At 38.5% G+C, this 16,550-nt stretch overlaps 1 protein-coding gene across 2 annotated transcripts in view; it reads right to left on the bottom strand.

Moving 5' to 3' along the window:
• Nucleotides 1-16,550, bottom strand: part of LOC119789754 (plexin-A1-like) — a 384,280-nt gene that overhangs the window by 73,902 nt on the left and 293,828 nt on the right. For both annotated transcript variants that reach the window (XM_038294813.1, XM_038294814.1), the window contains exons 13-16: nt 10,292-10,443; nt 8,300-8,420; nt 5,645-5,781; nt 2,670-2,837 (exon numbers count right to left, since the gene is read on the bottom strand). In XM_038294813.1, the coding sequence (XP_038150741.1) occupies nt 2,670-2,837; nt 5,645-5,781; nt 8,300-8,420; nt 10,292-10,443 (578 nt within the window). The remainder of the gene's footprint in view (nt 1-2,669; nt 2,838-5,644; nt 5,782-8,299; nt 8,421-10,291; nt 10,444-16,550) is intronic.

Here is a 16,550-nt window from a genome sequence, read left to right as displayed (position 1 = left end):
ATTCATTTAGATATTTGTAGAATACTGCAACAAATACCTCAGCTGAGCTGTCAGGCTGCATGTCTTTAAAGTCAGATTGTCCTTTAGCTCCTTTGCACCCATCTCCTTTCCTCCTCAGCTTGATGGATATTTGTCCCGAGTCCCTCTGTCCCAGTTGTTCTTTTCTTTGTCTAAGTGAGTCTCTTTATCTTGGATACATGCTTGAGGGAGCTGACAAGACAATGAAAATAAACTCCAAGAGATAGCCTGGGAAATCCAAACAGTTAGGGTTTTTCTTCTCCTCTGCTCTTTATTTCTCCACTTGCTTCATCTTTCTGTCTTCTAACCTTTGAGCTAATATTTTTGGTAAATATAAATCATCTATATGGTGACTGATCAACTTAGGATGCTTTAAGGAGAAAATATGATTAATTTTCAATGTGTGGCTTAAATGGGAGCAAACAATTGTTTAAAAAATCTAAGGGTTTAAAAAAACCTTTTAAAATGTTTTCAGCATGTTGTTGATGGATTTTGACAGTGAGAGTAGAGTAATGGCCTCCTGCACTGGGCAACTTCCTAGAGTGATGTTCACACTGTTTTATTTATTGTATAAACCCAGACAGTGGTGTTTATGTCCCCGGATCCACCAGATCCTGCAGAGATGCTCCAGGTTCCAGGTAGTGTTGCACCGATGCCATTTTTTGGCCCTGATACCGATACTTGGCTGTGTAGTATTGGGCGGTACCAATACCATCTGTTTGAAAAGGATGTGTGTGTTTGTGTGTATATATACTGTATGAAGAACTGCATACTACTAGGATTTAAAATAATTGCCATCATAGCTTTGTCAAGCTGCTGCCTACCTTTGTGAAGCAGGAAAAAGACTAATACAAAGTGAATCCAGAAGAACTTTTTACTGCCTACCTGGAATGGCTGACAATAGTTGAATAAACTTTTGGCTCTTAAAATGGTATCTGTGCCCTATTTGTTGGTACTCGCTGATACCGATATCACCATTTTAGTGCTGGACTGGGGCCATGGTCGCTTTCCAGGGTATTTCAATTTTACCCAGTTTTGAGGCGAGAAAAACGTTGGGAAAGATCCAAAACGTTTATTCAAAATAACAGAAATGATGCAAACTGTGGATTTGCGGATCTGCAGCGCCTGCAGGGGGATGCGGGGTGATACTGCTCATCACTGACACCCTGGTTTTACCATTCAGTCCATCCTCTTTGAGTAAGGCAGGTTCCGACCAATGGGCTGCCAACAAGATGCACCGAGAGTGTCCCGATGCAGCAGCCTGTAATCAACAGCCCAGAGCTTTAAACTAGCCCTCCGCCCCAACACCCCCTACTCCCTCCAGACGCTCCAAAACAGGAACCGGGCGCTATCACTGGGCAAGAGCCAGGATTCACCAACACAAGACTAACAATCCTCTATAATCACTGGCCTTCTAAAACAAAAACTAGAACTAAGGCATCAAGGTCAAAATCACAAACATAAAAATAATGATCTGGCCCTGATAGCTGGGCTGAGCTGTATATAAAGCAGAAGGAGCAGGTGGACAAGATGAATGATAATTAGTGACTGGGAAGGGTTCGGTAGGTGAGTAAAATTAGCAATTAGGCCAGCTATCAGGGCAGCGAGCACAAAAGAAACTGTAACCATGTTTTGAGGATGGATCACCTTGGCAACAGCAATAGGGTGAGGAGGCGCTCTGGAGCTCAGACAGGAGGTGAGAAAAATTGTGGGCAGAGGTGGCTAGGTGAGGTCAATCCTACAGCTGCAATTAATGATTTAAAAGCCCTTCTTAGGGATCTTACTTCTTGCTATTTTAATATACATTTTTATATGTTCAATTTTGATTGCAAAAAGCTTTATCCCTGCTGCTCTCCTTCTCTCTATGTCACAACCACATCCGGTTCCTTGAATGGTCTTCACAGAAACGTTTTTTGAACTCCAGGAAATATAGGTTTTGTTTGTTCTCACTTCACTCTATTCAGGATAATTACACCAATTGCATGGCTAGAAGCACCTGCCATTGCTTTGCTGCTGAATGTACCTCTACATACTAATAACATACAAATCACAAACTTTATTCCCTCTAATCAGGCTGAGCATGAATGTACCTTTAGAATGGGCTGATAAGTAACAGTAGGGAGGATGACATGCTGAGGCAAAGAGGAAAAGGAGCGAAGAGCATATCTGCTCTTTTCAATTTTTATAACAACTGTTCTTCCTAAACTGCTTGCTAGATATTTGTTAGAAAATATTTTGCAAAGCCTGCATCAGCTAACATCCATCATAATATGCCACATGTGTGCTCAAGTACCAATTAAACTAAAAAAAAAAAGCTTCTAAAATGACAAAATAAAACTAACTTTCATAGACTAGGTTTCTTAAGACACACAAACAACATCATAAAATCAACCAACATTTTCTAATGGTATTTGATCTTTCCTCATTAAGAATCCTGCTAGAACCCAAGTCCAGTTAAAAATTATTTATACCCCTCTAAGATGAGCTGGAATTGATTTTGAAAGCAAGATTTATCACTGCAGCAAATCAAATATTGCTTCTCAAAAGTGTTACTTAGCTAATCCATTTGCAAGCTAAATGGGCTCATAATAAGACATAAATAAAATATTGCAGTCAAGCTCAGTGAGTGATTATAAAACATCAAGATTTACCTGGCAATGCTCCAATCAGGCTCTATTTTTAGGACCGTGGGGTCTTCAGTGTAGTTAAATCGGACCTCTGGATTCCGCAGCTCAGCATCATCAATGTCCACCAAGACTGATGAACTGCTTGGTGCGAGTCCGGCGGGGGTGACGCACACGATCTCTCGTGCATTTCTCCTGAATGGACAGATGAAATACAACATAAAGACATGTTGTTTTAAACTTGGAAGATTGTGGGAGAAATCAAATCAAATGGATTGTCCTGAATTCACATATACATAGTGAAGCATAGAAAATAATAGAATAGAACAGAATAGAAGTCTTGCTTTTATCTAACATATCTGATGGCAAAGCTTAGAGGTAAATTTAAATGAAAGCACACAGGTTCACACAAGATTAAAAAATTTGAAAAAGAAGAAAATTCATAACAGGGACTTTACGGTAAAGGGAAATAGAGAGCTCTTGGAGGGAAAAACACATTATGTTATAACATAAATTTACAGAGAAAACATAAAAAAAGAATAACAGTATTACAATGAATCAGCAAACATACTGGTTGGTATCAAGGTAAAATTTTATGACAAAGGGGGTTGCCATACTGCTTTTCTTGCTCTTCTCTAGGAAAGTCTTACAAAAAAAATACCAGCAAAGAGGTGGCATTCAAGTACATAAAGAAATCTAAGCTGTCATTGTTCTTTCGGTCTTCACAAGAAAATGGCACCAATGTGTGAAACAAAGACCAAATATATTAAAAACTAAAGTGACAATTAAGGTAGCAGCCTACTGCCTGTGCAGCCATGTTCTACTGTTTGAGCAAACATTCTAACTCCATACACTGTATATTATACTGATTTTTAAATCTGTCACACAGATGTCTGTATTTTCCCTTGGCAGTATTGACAGTTTTCTTACTTATTTGCTGCCTGCATGTGATCAGTTCTCTTTATGTAAATGGCTAAGATGGGGCCTGTGGGATTGTAAACAAACACAGCAGTATTTTCACACTCCAAATTATCGTGTGCCAGTTTTCCATCCTAATGGTTGGTTGTTGTTGTTTTTCTTCCCCAGTGCAGACTGCATGTACAATCGGTTGCAATCTGATCAGAGCCAGAGCCAGAGCCCCCACAGATTTAGACTCCATATTAAAATACCGTCCTCCAAATTCCTGATGAGACTTTTAGCGATCTGTTTGTCCGTCCGTCCAACCATCCATCCATCTATTGTATGGATTTGTGCCTGGTCTCCCAGTGTGATGTCTAAGGTGTCTTAGAAGGGATCAGGGTCAGATGTTGGAGCCACCATAACTGATTCCCTTCTGATTCCAATGAGCAGGGCCTCTATTTAGTTTCACTTCTCAAGCTTATCAAAGTTATCATGGGGGAGTTTTATCCAAAATTTTGTGATTTAGCTTGTCCTTTTTGCTTGTCTTCATTGGCAGGATTTCAAATCTTGGTCATGGAGAGTAAATCTTATGTAGTATGCAGATTATATTTGTCTTCCACCTATCACCATAAGTGCTACACAATCAGGGTTTCTTTTCTGCCTTAATACTGGTGATGTTCAGGTCTGTAATATTAAAGGAGGAAAGCTTTGCCCAAACTGCTACATTTGTCCACTATAACCACAAGGAGTTTAAAGACCAATCAAATAAATTACAGGTTTAAAGCTGTTAAAATGAGTTGACTCCATTGAGCAGCTGGTCTGCACCATTGGAGAAGAACTGAAAACATTGTAAGAAGCCAGTTGAGGTGATTCAGGCATCTCATCCAGATGCCTTTAGGTCTAAAGTGTGCAAAAAATCATACTATGGTTTTCCTCGTGGACATAATTCCCTTCTGATTTGAACTCATACAAGAGAAACCCAATTAATGGATATGGTTCTGTAATCATGTTCAGGCCAATAATGGAGAGAAAATGGAATGTAATGATGAAAGTTTTGTTTAACTTCAACTGTTATTTTTGTGCTTTTACAGGGGCGTTAACTAGGATGGTTTCCTGAGCATTCTTAAGAGAGTCTCAATCCATCTAAGTCCCACAGGCAAAATAACATTTTGCATCACAGTCTTAAGCACACTTTTCTGAAACTACACGATCTAATATGTATTTAGCACAGTTGAATGGTGGCTGCTTTTCTGGGTCATGATTTCACGGGACCAGTATGTTTATAATCTATAAGGATGCCTTTAAAGTACGTACGTTCACTTTCATGTACTGCTGCCAACATTACTACGTCTCTGTACACTACAGTGGTTGCAGAGAGACGGAGAACGTGTGTGAAAAATCAAAAACAGGATAGAGCATCTTCATCAACCACACTCACATGTCCCTCAGTCTGTAACCATAGCAACTCCATTCAGAAGAAAAAAAGCCAAAGAGGAGGAGGGGAAAAAAAAACACCCAGCAATCTTCAGAAGATGCCACAAACATGGTCCCACGGTTAGGGTGTGACAGATAAAGACAGAGTTGAGGTGAGGGAACAGTTGTTGTGAAGTAGAGTCTGTGGGATTACTGCGAGGAGGATGCCGCACAGAAGTGGCTGCTGTGACATCAAAGCAAGTGTACGCTGGCTTCAATAGGGATTAGCTACGGGAGGCTAATCCACGAATTTGACATGCAAGCAACTGTGGTTATAGTTATAATTTTTTTTCTTTCTTCTTCCTCTGTGCCATAGATTACGGGGAAAGCTTTTGCGAGTTCTTACTAAGAGATGATGTGCAGAAAGACAGCACCAAGCATGCACACACATACACACGTATTACAAGAAGCCTTTATCCCACACACAAAAACCACCTAACCTGACACACTGATTACATGCTGACACATGTTATGATAGTGACATGTTACAGATGTACACATTCAAAAATCTTCAAACAGCATGTCTTTAATCTTGCAAATGTTTTGCTGGGTTGTCATCTCTGTATCACGAGGAAAGTTAATTGCAAAAACTGATATTAGAAAGGAAAACACATAGAAATGTCTCTCACCTCTTAAAGTGGCAGGGCTGTGGCCCGATGCTGACTGACACATAGCTGCCTGCGTTGAGATAGCTCCCCTCAATGGTGACCCTGGTGCCGCCCGAAATGGGTCCCTGAGACGGCTGGATTCGAGTGAAATAAGGAGTCTGGAGGAAAGAAAAAACAACATTTCTAAGAAACCGTCTGGAGCCTGAAAGAAACACCCTTCAGTGTGAAACCTGCTGCTGAAAAAACATTCAGAGCATCCTGAAGCCCGGCATTAAAATATTTTCGACTACAGCTCAAACTGAACGACAAAACAACAGGGTTTAAAAGTTCACATGTTACGATGCATGTTCTCACACTGTGTGGCTCCACGCTCGGATGCGACCCAACGACGGCCTACTGAATTTCAAACATATTTGATTTTCTCCCGACCTTACATTCCTGATCAGGAAGTGGTCGTGAGAGGCTGATCGCCCCTTGTTATCCCCCGTACGCAACACGATGCAGGACACACAATCAGGCTGAAAGTCAGCTCGATCAAAAAATCAAAGGGCAAAAAATTGTACATTTTATGTCTGGCTTTAGTATCAGCAAAATGTTTGAAAATATATCTGAGCACAAAAAAAAACAAAAAAAAAAACATTAAAAAAACTATTTAAATTATATGTTATTAAGTATGTGAAACAAGTTTTACATTTTTACAGTATGTATTTCTTCTAAGATTTTTATTGTGAATTCACTTCCGTGTGACTGACTTTTTAAAACTATTTTGTTGTAAGACAAAATGTGACTAAATTCAATATTGGTTGATCAAATCAATTCCCAACTGAAGATTGCAGAAATAAGCTATAACACTGATAAGAAGCTTTCTTCAGATGAAAAATGGTCAAACTCAAAGGAGATTAAAAACAGCCAATCACTTCAAGCTCTATGTTTGTTTATCATCCGAAATGCAAAACTGTTGATTATAGAGCAAATGTAAGGGAAAATGTCTAGAGGGCTTTAGAAAAGAGAGGACGACTGATTTCACTGTAACATCGGTGGCAGAGATTTACAGTATTCTGTTTATTCCTCAATAATTATTATTTATTTAATTCAGTTTATTTATGCAGTGCCGATTCGTAACATGTGTCATCTAAAGGCACAGATCATAAAGTCAAATTGATTCAAAGTTTTCTATGTAAGGAAAACCAGTTGATTTGACGAAGTGACTCGAATGCATCCCTCACAGTAAGCATGCTTGTAGCGACAGTGGAGAGGAAAAACTCCCTTTTAACAGGAAGAAACCTCCAGCAGAACCAGGCTCAGTGTGAGCGACCATCTGCTGAGGCTGACTGGGGTTTAAGGAGACAGAAGCAGAGATACAAAAAGCAGCTGTAAAAGGCGACCCCGTCCAGGAAGTCCTCTCAAAGACTTTTTTATCACCAATCTTGTTAGAAAGAGTTACCAGTTAGTTTGAGAAATACCTCCCCTAACTATAGTGGAAAGAGACTAATAATACAGGTAAGGGAAGTTTATCTGTTAAATAACTTCAGAAAACCAAAAGTCAAATCCTTTAAGGAGGCCTAACTTATTCTAGCTATGAGATTCTGATTTAAATCAAGTTAATTCAACATATAAAACTGTTATTTGTAAAGTTATAGCCAATAATCCTTTAGAGATCTGAATTGGACAATTGTTGACATGACTGGCTCTGCTTTTACAGTTTGACTTGTTCAATAAAGAATGTTTGTCAATTCTATTCATTTTATAGATATATAGCACCAATTCACAACACATGTCATGTTAAAGACATGAAACGCTTGATATAAACAACCTTTCCTGAACAAAGCCTGATTTACTAAACATTTGATGAATCTTGTGTAGTTTTTAGGCTTCTTGAAATTTTAAAATCAAGGAAAGAGGCTGGATTGTTTAGGGAACATAAACCAAACTTGCCTTCTAACCCCAATGGCACAAAAAATGTGGTAGTAAAAGATACTAACTGTAATAATACAAAACTGTACTCATGTTTGAACTTTAAGAAGATAACAGTGAATCCCTTCAACACAGAGAGAGTGTAAAGCCTTTGGGTGAAAATATTCATTTCCATGATCAGTAATTGCAGGTGGGCTAGAAAGTAGAGTTCCTATAGATAATCACAAGCAACTAAAATGGTTATCAGCAGGTCAGAGTTTCATGAAGAAAATCAGATCAGAAAAGAACAATAACACTTTGTCTATTTCTTAAAGGTACACCAACAATAACAAAGAAATGATGGAGCTGTTGCACCATATTTAGCATCTTTTTGATTGATAAAAATACTGGAAACGGACGAGAGTGATTGGACCTTTTACTTTTAGAAAGGCTACAATTTCTAATGACTAAAAAGCCCCCCAAAAAAGCCTCAATATACAGATCAATTTTAATTGAGGCCTTCAGTGTTTCAACTATTGTGAGATACGTCCTATAGAAAACATGTACACATATATATAGAAAACATTTAGGTTCTGGCTTAATCATTGAACCATCATTATTGTAAAACGTAAAGATTTCTACTTCAGCTTCTATGAGTAAAATTTAGGAGAATAATCATAGATAATACATTTAAGCTGTATATTGAGTAAAATATATTTCTCAGAGGAATTCATATTTTCTTTTTATAAAAAAAAAAAAAAAACGTTAGAAGAATTTCCTTACCACAAAGGTGAATGGCCTTGGTGACAAAGCTCTATAGTCATTGACGCAGTCTCTCACACACACCTCGACCTGAGCTTCTTGGACCCTGTAGCCAGTAGCATCATTCAGCAAGCACACGATTCTGCAGATGGAAAGAATGAAATATTTATTCCTAACATTTTTAAAATGAACAGAATTTCACTATATTGACAAAAGTAAGAACATTTAAGCTTCAGGGCTGAAGCCTAAATGAAGCCTTACACACATTGAGGTAAGGCCTTTTATATCAAAGAACCCGAATAAAAGAGATCCTAATCTTTATCTAAACGATTCTGAAAGAATGCTAAAGTGTAATGCATCATTCTGAAGTGGAAGCAGTTGCAAAGCAACAAAAATAATGCCGAATAACGAATGCGTGTGCAATATTGGAATTGAGACGCCCTCCATCTCAACATGCATCATTTCCTGACTAACTGCACTTCAGGGAGATTGTTTGAACTGCATGAACTCAATTCCTCAGCTGTGTAGGACTCTGCAGAGGAGTAAATGTCAGGACAGAAGGATTAGAAAAAAAATCAAGGAAGGAGAAGATTCATTGAGTGATGGAGAGGGATGAGAGACAGATTACAGACAAACACCAAACCGATGTCACTTCTAATTCTGTTCCTGTTTGAGGCGGTGAGTTCATAGAAACCTTTCTGAATGCTCCTTTAGTTTCTTCGGTCAACGTTGGAAAGTAAGTGTGGGTTGTGGGATGGAGTGTGTGTTTCTTGGGTTAACATATCCATAATGATTTGATTGTTTGGTCAGATCTCAAACACAAACTTAAGTTTGATCTATCTGGTATAGAAATTGAAACTAAATGACTGAATAAAATAAATCTGAAAAGTGTGGCTTGAATTAATGACTCTTCTCAGTATGCCATAGACAGACCTTATGATGTATTCTTTTACTTTGTCAAAATAAATGGAATGCTTTTGTTTGTCTATTTGTATTTGAATAATTCAAATCCAACATACAAACGTGTTCATAGTTTTAATAGGAAACAAGTTTTAAAAATTTAAAAGATTTGTACAAATTTTTTTCGGACCGTTAAAAAGGTCTAATTAATCACCTTTTCAAATCCCTAAAATAAATAGCGCATTGTAATCAACCAGTTGATTGCATCAATTTAAACTAAGCATCCTTTTAGTGACAGTGGAGAGGAAAAACTTCCATTTAACAGGAAGAAACCTCCAGCAAAACCAGGCTCAGTGTGAGCGACCATCTGCCGAGGCCGAGGAGACAGAAGCAGACATACAAAAGGCAAATTTCAACCAGCCCTACAGATGGCCCCGTCCAGGAAACATATACCCGGGCAGACAAGCTCCAAGCCAACTAAACTGTTTAAAATGTTTCTTTAGATGGGTGCTATAAATTACAACATAATAATTTAGAATAAATAATTATAAATAAGAATTAATAAGAATAAAACTTCTCTCTCATGACCCATGGTACACACAGAGCTATTAAATGTTTGTTAATGGAGACCAACCTGAAAATCCATTTAGATTTGCTGAATGAATATTTCCAAATATCTTAAAAAAAGGGAATTCACCCAAACAAGTGCTGAATTGAAAAGCAAGATGCAGGACCGACCTTTTCAAACACAAAAACTGAATTCCACTTGTTTTTTTTATAAACTTTTTTTTTTTTTTTATTGATTTAGACCTTCCACAGCAAACTGAACTATACAAAGAGTTCATATGTATTAAGACAGGAAATGTAATGTTAGCAGTTGCCAGTATTTAAAATTTTTGGAACACTTTGACTGAGCGTATGATAAAAAGAATGGCTTCCCTTTTGACCAAGTGTTCAATGTTACCAAAGATATGGTTATAAAAAGACTTTCTAGTGTTTAGAACTGAAGGCCTCTGTTTAAACATCAAAATGTGATTTTATGATAAAAGAAAAGCTAGCTGTGTGTGATGTTCTATAAAAACTGTTCATACATGCACGTTTTCTTGGACTCACCTCTCGGCACTGATATACTCCTCTTCAATTGGCACACAGGGCACCTTTCCCAGCCTGACTCCCATCTGGATGTCTCGAAATTGTAGGCCCAGGTTTTCCCCCCAGATGGTCAACCTGGTTCCCCCCTGACGTGGTCCAGTCTCTGGGAACAACTAGATGTACAAAGGGACAAAAGAAATAAAGAAAAGGTTATAGAAGGACTGAATGTACCTTCATCCAAAAACATTCAATTGGATTAGAAAATAGAAATACACAGAGACAGGTAACAAAATGCTAAAGGCAGAGTCATATCTGATACCCTAGAAAACCATACAGCATGTGAATGCTTTTTAATGAAGAAAAATCCCTGGCTGAAAAACAAAAGGAGAGGCAGAAAGTACAAAAAAAACAACAAAAAAATCCCCCAATACAGAATCAAACCACCGTCATCACAGTTTGATTGAAACTTATTACGACGGCTTGGCTTTATCGATGGTGCTGTGGCAGTGCGGCGCTCAGTTGCATCGACGGACCGTAATGTGATTTATCTACCCAGATTATGGTGCGTAACCGAGACAGGTGTGTTGTGACAAAACAAATATGGAGACTGATGAACGCCGCTTGTCACGAGCATCGGCAAATACACACTTTCTGCATGAACGTACACGCACAAACCCAACCCCTAACAAGCATTATGAGGTAATTATGTGTAATTGTCCCAATGCCCTGTTTTGCCGTTGTACTCGGCTGAGCAGGCGTTACAATGTGCAGCATAGCATCATTTTTAGACCTCGAGCAGTACCGAACAAAACAGCTTGAAAAGTGTGAATGTATGTTAAATGATTTGTTTCTCCAGTTGGAAGCTTGAATATTTTTTGGCAAAAAACAATCCCCAAAAAAACAGCTGAGACCCAAAACTAGTAAGAATTGCTTTGATGTTTGCTCTTTAACAATCATCTGCAGCAGCTGGAATTTAATGTGTTCAGAAGAAAAAGACAAATTGTTAAAAGAGGGAGTTGAGGTATTTAATGGGTTTTTAACACATGCGCGCTAAGAAATAAAATATTAATGCTGCTTGTTTTATATATCAGCTTTATGGTCAGATTAGTCGTGGATCTCTGCCCACTGGTCACCACCAACCCGTTCACGTTTCTAACCGGTTTTCCCCACTCAGTGACACACCCACTGAGAAGCCCACTCTGGTGATTGGCAGCTCCATAGTCAGAAACGTGGCATTAGAGACACCAGGGACCATAGTCAAATGTTTGCCGGGGGCCAGAACGGGCGACATCAAATCCTACCTGAAACTACTGGCTAAGGATAAGGTTAAATACAGTAAGATTGTTATTCACGCTGGTGGTAATGACACCCGGTTACGCCGATCGGAGGTCACTAAAATTAGTGTTGCTTCGGTGTGTAAGTTTGCCAAAAAAATGTCGGACTCCGTAATTTTCTCTGGTCCCCTCCCTGATCTGACCAGTGATGACATGTTTAGCCGCATGTCGTCATTCAATCGCTGGTTGTCTAGGTGGTGCCCTGAAAACAACGTGGGCTACATTAATAATTGGCAATCCTTTTGGGGAAAGCCTGGTCTGATTCGGAGAGACGGCATCCATCCCACTTTGGATGGTGCAGCTCTTCTTTCTAGGAATCTGGCCACATTTATTAGTCCTCCAAAACCCTGACCACCCAGGGTGCAGACCAGGAAGCAGAGTTGTAGTTTAACACACATCTCTGCAGCTTCTCTACTGTTACCCACTCTTTACTCCATCCAGACAGTGTCTTGCCCACGACCAAAATCTAATAAATTAGCAAAGATTCCCAAAGGAGTAAATCATGATAATCTAATTAAAATCAAAATAACTCCAATTGGGGAAAAAGTTAAAACAATTAAATGCGGTCTGTTTAACATAAGATCGCTTTCCTCTAAAAGTCTACTAGTTAATGACTTGATTTGTGATAATCACATTGACTTGTTTTGCCTTACAGAAACCTGGCTGCAGCAAGAGGATTATGTGAGCATAAATGAGGCAACTCCTTCAAGCTATTTAAATTTTCACATCCCCAGAAGTTCTGGGCGAGGAGGAGGAGTAGCAACAATCTTCCAGTCTGACTTACTGATTACTCCCAAAACAATTAATTCCTACAACTCTTTTGAACATTTAACCCTTAATTTCCCTGATCCAAATTTCAAGGCAAGAAAACCTCTTCTTTTTGTAACTTTGTATCGTCCACCAGGTCCTTACTCTGAATTTTTAGATGAGTTTTCAGAGTTCCTTTCTGATTTGGTATTAAATACTGACAGGGTCATCATAGTGGGAGATTTTAACATCCATGCTGACATTGAAGGCGATAGCTTAAGAGCAGCCTTTAATGCTATCTTAGACACTATTGGCTTTGTTCAAAATGTGAATAGTCCCACGCATTCTCATCTTCATACTTTGGATCTTGTGCTGACATACGGCATAGAATGTGAAGAAATAACAGTATTTCCTCACAACCCTGTCCTCTCTGACCACTTTCTAATAACCTTCAGGATTACTTTAACAGAGTTCTCCTCCCCCAAAAGAAGGTTCAATTTTAGTAGATCTTTATCAGATAGTGCAGTTATAAATTTTAAAGAATCTGCTTCACTTTCTCTCTGCTCTGTGTCACTGAGCAGTGCTGCAGAGTGCAAAAGCTTAGCTTATTCCCCTTCACAGGTTGATGATTTTGTTGAGGGGGTTGCTAGTTCTCTGCGTATTGCCTTAGACAACGCAGCTCCTTTGAAAATGAAAACCGTTAAAAATAGAAAGCTTGCTCCTTGGTTTAATGCAGAGCTGCGTACTTTGAAGCAAAATGCTAGGAAACTGGAGAGAAAATATCGCTCCACAGGCCTGCGAGAGTCCTTCCTAGTCTGGAAAAATGGTTTACTGCTGTATAAGAGGACCCTTTGTAAAGCAAGAGCAGCATACTTCTCCTCATTAATAGAGGAGAATAAGAATAATCCTAGATTTCTTTTTAATACAGTTGCCAAACTCACCCAGAGCCATAGCTCTGTTGAACCGTCCATTCCACCTGCTCTTAGCAGCAATGATTTTATGGGATTCTTTATAAATAAGATTGATCTTATTAAAAATAAGATCATAAGCACTCCTCTATCCGCGATTGTACCTGAGGTAGTCATGGAATCTGAACCGGGTTTAGACTGCTTTGATCCAGTTGAACTCTCTGAATTAGCAAAATTATTGTCTTCATCTAAGCCTTCAACTTGTATGTTAGATCCAGTTCCAACCAGGTTATTTAAGGAGGTATTCCCTTTGATCTCCTCCTCCATTTTAGATGTGATTAATCTATCTCTGTTACAGGGATATGTACCTAAAGCTTTTAAGATTGCTGTAATTAAACCTCTGCTTAAGAAACCGTCTCTTGACCCAGATGACTTGGTCAATTATAGACCTATATCCAATCTTCCTTTCTTATCCAAAATTCTTGAGAAAGTAGTTGCCAAACAAGTTTGCGATCACTTCCACCATAATGAACTTTTTGAAGAGTTTCAGTCTGGCTTTAGAGCTCATCATAGCACTGAAACAGCTCTGGTGAAAGTCACTAATGATATTCTCATGGCCTCAGATAATGGACTTGTATCTGTGCTCGTCCTGTTGGATCTTAGTGCTGCATTTGATACAGTTGACCATAATATTCTTTTAGAAAGACTTGAATATTTTGTTGGAATTAAAGGAACAGCACTAGACTGGTTTAAATCTTATCTATCTGATCGAATTCAGTTTGTTCATGTTAATGATAGATCTTCAACACGCTCAAAGGTTACCTGTGGAGTACCACAGGGATCAGTGCTAGGACCAATTCTCTTTACTTTATACATGCTCCCAATTGGTAGAATTATTAGACAGCATGGGATTAATTTCCACTGTTATGCTGATGATACCCAGCTATATCTGTCTATAAATCCAGATGAAGCTAACCCATTACATAGATTACAGGCATGTCTTGAAGACATAAAAACCTGGATGACTCTTAATTTTCTGCTTCTGAATGCAGACAAAACAGAAGTTATAGTCTTTGGACCAGAGTCTCTGAAAAAGAAACTGATTAGCCAGTCACTTCATTTGGATGGGATTAAACTGATTTCAGATAATAAAGTAAAAAATCTTGGTGTTATTTTTGATCAGGACCTGTCATTTAAATCCCATATCAAAGAGGTTTCTAGAATTTCCTTCTTTCATCTGAGGAACATTGCAAAAATTAGAAATATCCTGTCCAGGGGTGATGCTGAGAAACTAGTCCATGCATTTGTTACTTGAAGGCTGGACTATTGTAATTCTTTACTATCAGGAAGTCCACAAACTGTAGTTAAAAGCCTTCAGCTGATCCAAAATGCTGCAGCCAGAGTTCTAATGAAAATGAAAAAGAGAGATCATATCTCTCCTATCCTGGCTTCTCTTCATTGGCTTCCTGTTAAATCAAGAATAGAATTTAAAATCCTCCTTCTCACATATAAAGCCTTAAATGGCCAAGCTCCATCTTATATCAGAGATCTGATTGTTCCTTATGTTCCTAACAGAGCACTTCGCTCTCAATCTGCAGGTTTACTAGTGGTTCCTAGAATTTCTAAAAGTAGAATGGGAGGCAGATCTTTTAGTTATCAGGCTCCTCTCCTGTGGAACCAACTACCAGTTTTAGTCCGTGAGGCAGACACCCTGTCTACTTTTAAGTCTAGGCTTAAAACTTTCATTTTTGATAAAGCTTATAGTTAGGGTGGCTCAGGTTATCCTGAGCTATCTCTATAGTTATGCTGCTATAGGCTTAGACTTTTGGAGGACATAGGGACCCCCATTTCATCATTCTGCTTCATTCTCTCTCTGTTCTCCTATTCTGCAGAATCTGTTAGTTCAATCTCTAACCTTCTGCTCTCTCTGCTTTTCCTCAGAGTAGCTTTGCCTCGTCTGTTCCTGTTTGGCTGTGACGTCATCCTGGAAAAAAATATCAGCTGTGCTGCTTCTATCAACACCCTTGTTAATAGATGTTGGAGATCGGCCTGTTTTCCAGTGTGGTCCTGTTTCTCTGACCGTGACTGAGTGGATGTGCTCTCTTCGTCCTCTGGCATGGGAGCTGCCTCGGAGCTCGTCTGCCTGGCTGTGTGTTTCCTGGACGGGGCCGCCTTTTACAGCTGCTTTTTGTATCTCTGCTTCTGTCTCCTTGAACCCCAGTCGGCCTCGGCAGATGGCCGCTCACACTGAGCCTGGTTCTGCTGGAGGTTTCTTCCTGTTAAAAGGGAGTTTTTCCTCTCCACTGTCGCTACAAGCATGCTTAGTGTGGGGGATTGTATTTGAGTCAATGAGTCAATGCAATCAACTGGTTTTCCTTAGATAGAAAACTTTGTATCAATTTGACTGTATGATCTGGTTGAACTGTAAAGTGCCTTGAGATGACATGTGTTGTGAATTTGGCGCTATATAAATAAACTGAACTGAATTGAATTACCAATAAAAATAAAAGTTTTTACCCAGAAATTGTGGGAGTTACACAGTATCTAAATAAGTAAGGAAGTAAGGAATTTATTTAAATAAGAAAGTAAGGATTTTTTTTCACATAATCCTGTCACCTGATATTAAATTGGTGTTTATGCTAATTAATATTGTCAACAGACATTTCTCATATAAAAAGTTAAAGTAGGATATTTGCTTTATATTATATAACTGTTTTATAGTCAGATTTAGACTTAAAATAAAATTTTTATTCTGAACATGTTATTGTTGTTATTGGTTAGTATTGTTATTGGTGTATGATTCTAATGAATCTGAAAATTGAAAAATGAAAAAAAACAAAAACAGGAGAACTAAGGAATAAGAGTCTACATAAAAACATTGTTTAAAGGAAATCAGTGTTATTTTCTTTTTTAAACAAATCTTCTGTTTTGCTTATGAAGACAAAGGCTGTTTGTTTTTGGATTGTTTATGGAGCACACATTATCCCTACGCAACTGTGGGGCTGCTGATGAATCCACTCAGTACTGACGCCACAAAGCCATGAGCATCAGACATTATTCAACATTAATGTGACTAGAGCGCATTGATAGACATGTTATTTTGGTTGTGACGTGTACAATAATTTCCTTCAAAATATATTAATTTCATATCTTTTGTACGATAATCCTACATTTCTCACCTGGCAACACTGCTTTCTCCATTCTTTGTGTAATCTCTAGTCTAATGCTTGAATCTGGTGCAGAGAGTTCTTGATCTCATTCTATTTTTTCCAAACTGGCCCCATGTTTTCC

Source organism: Cyprinodon tularosa, unplaced genomic scaffold (genome assembly GCF_016077235.1).
Source record: "Cyprinodon tularosa strain WSP-4 unplaced genomic scaffold, ASM1607723v1 ctg346, whole genome shotgun sequence".
In the NCBI taxonomy this organism is placed as follows: Eukaryota; Metazoa; Chordata; class Actinopteri; order Cyprinodontiformes; family Cyprinodontidae; genus Cyprinodon; species Cyprinodon tularosa.
The sequence above is the reverse complement of the archived record's forward strand: the minus strand, read 5'-3'. Positions and strand labels throughout refer to the sequence as shown.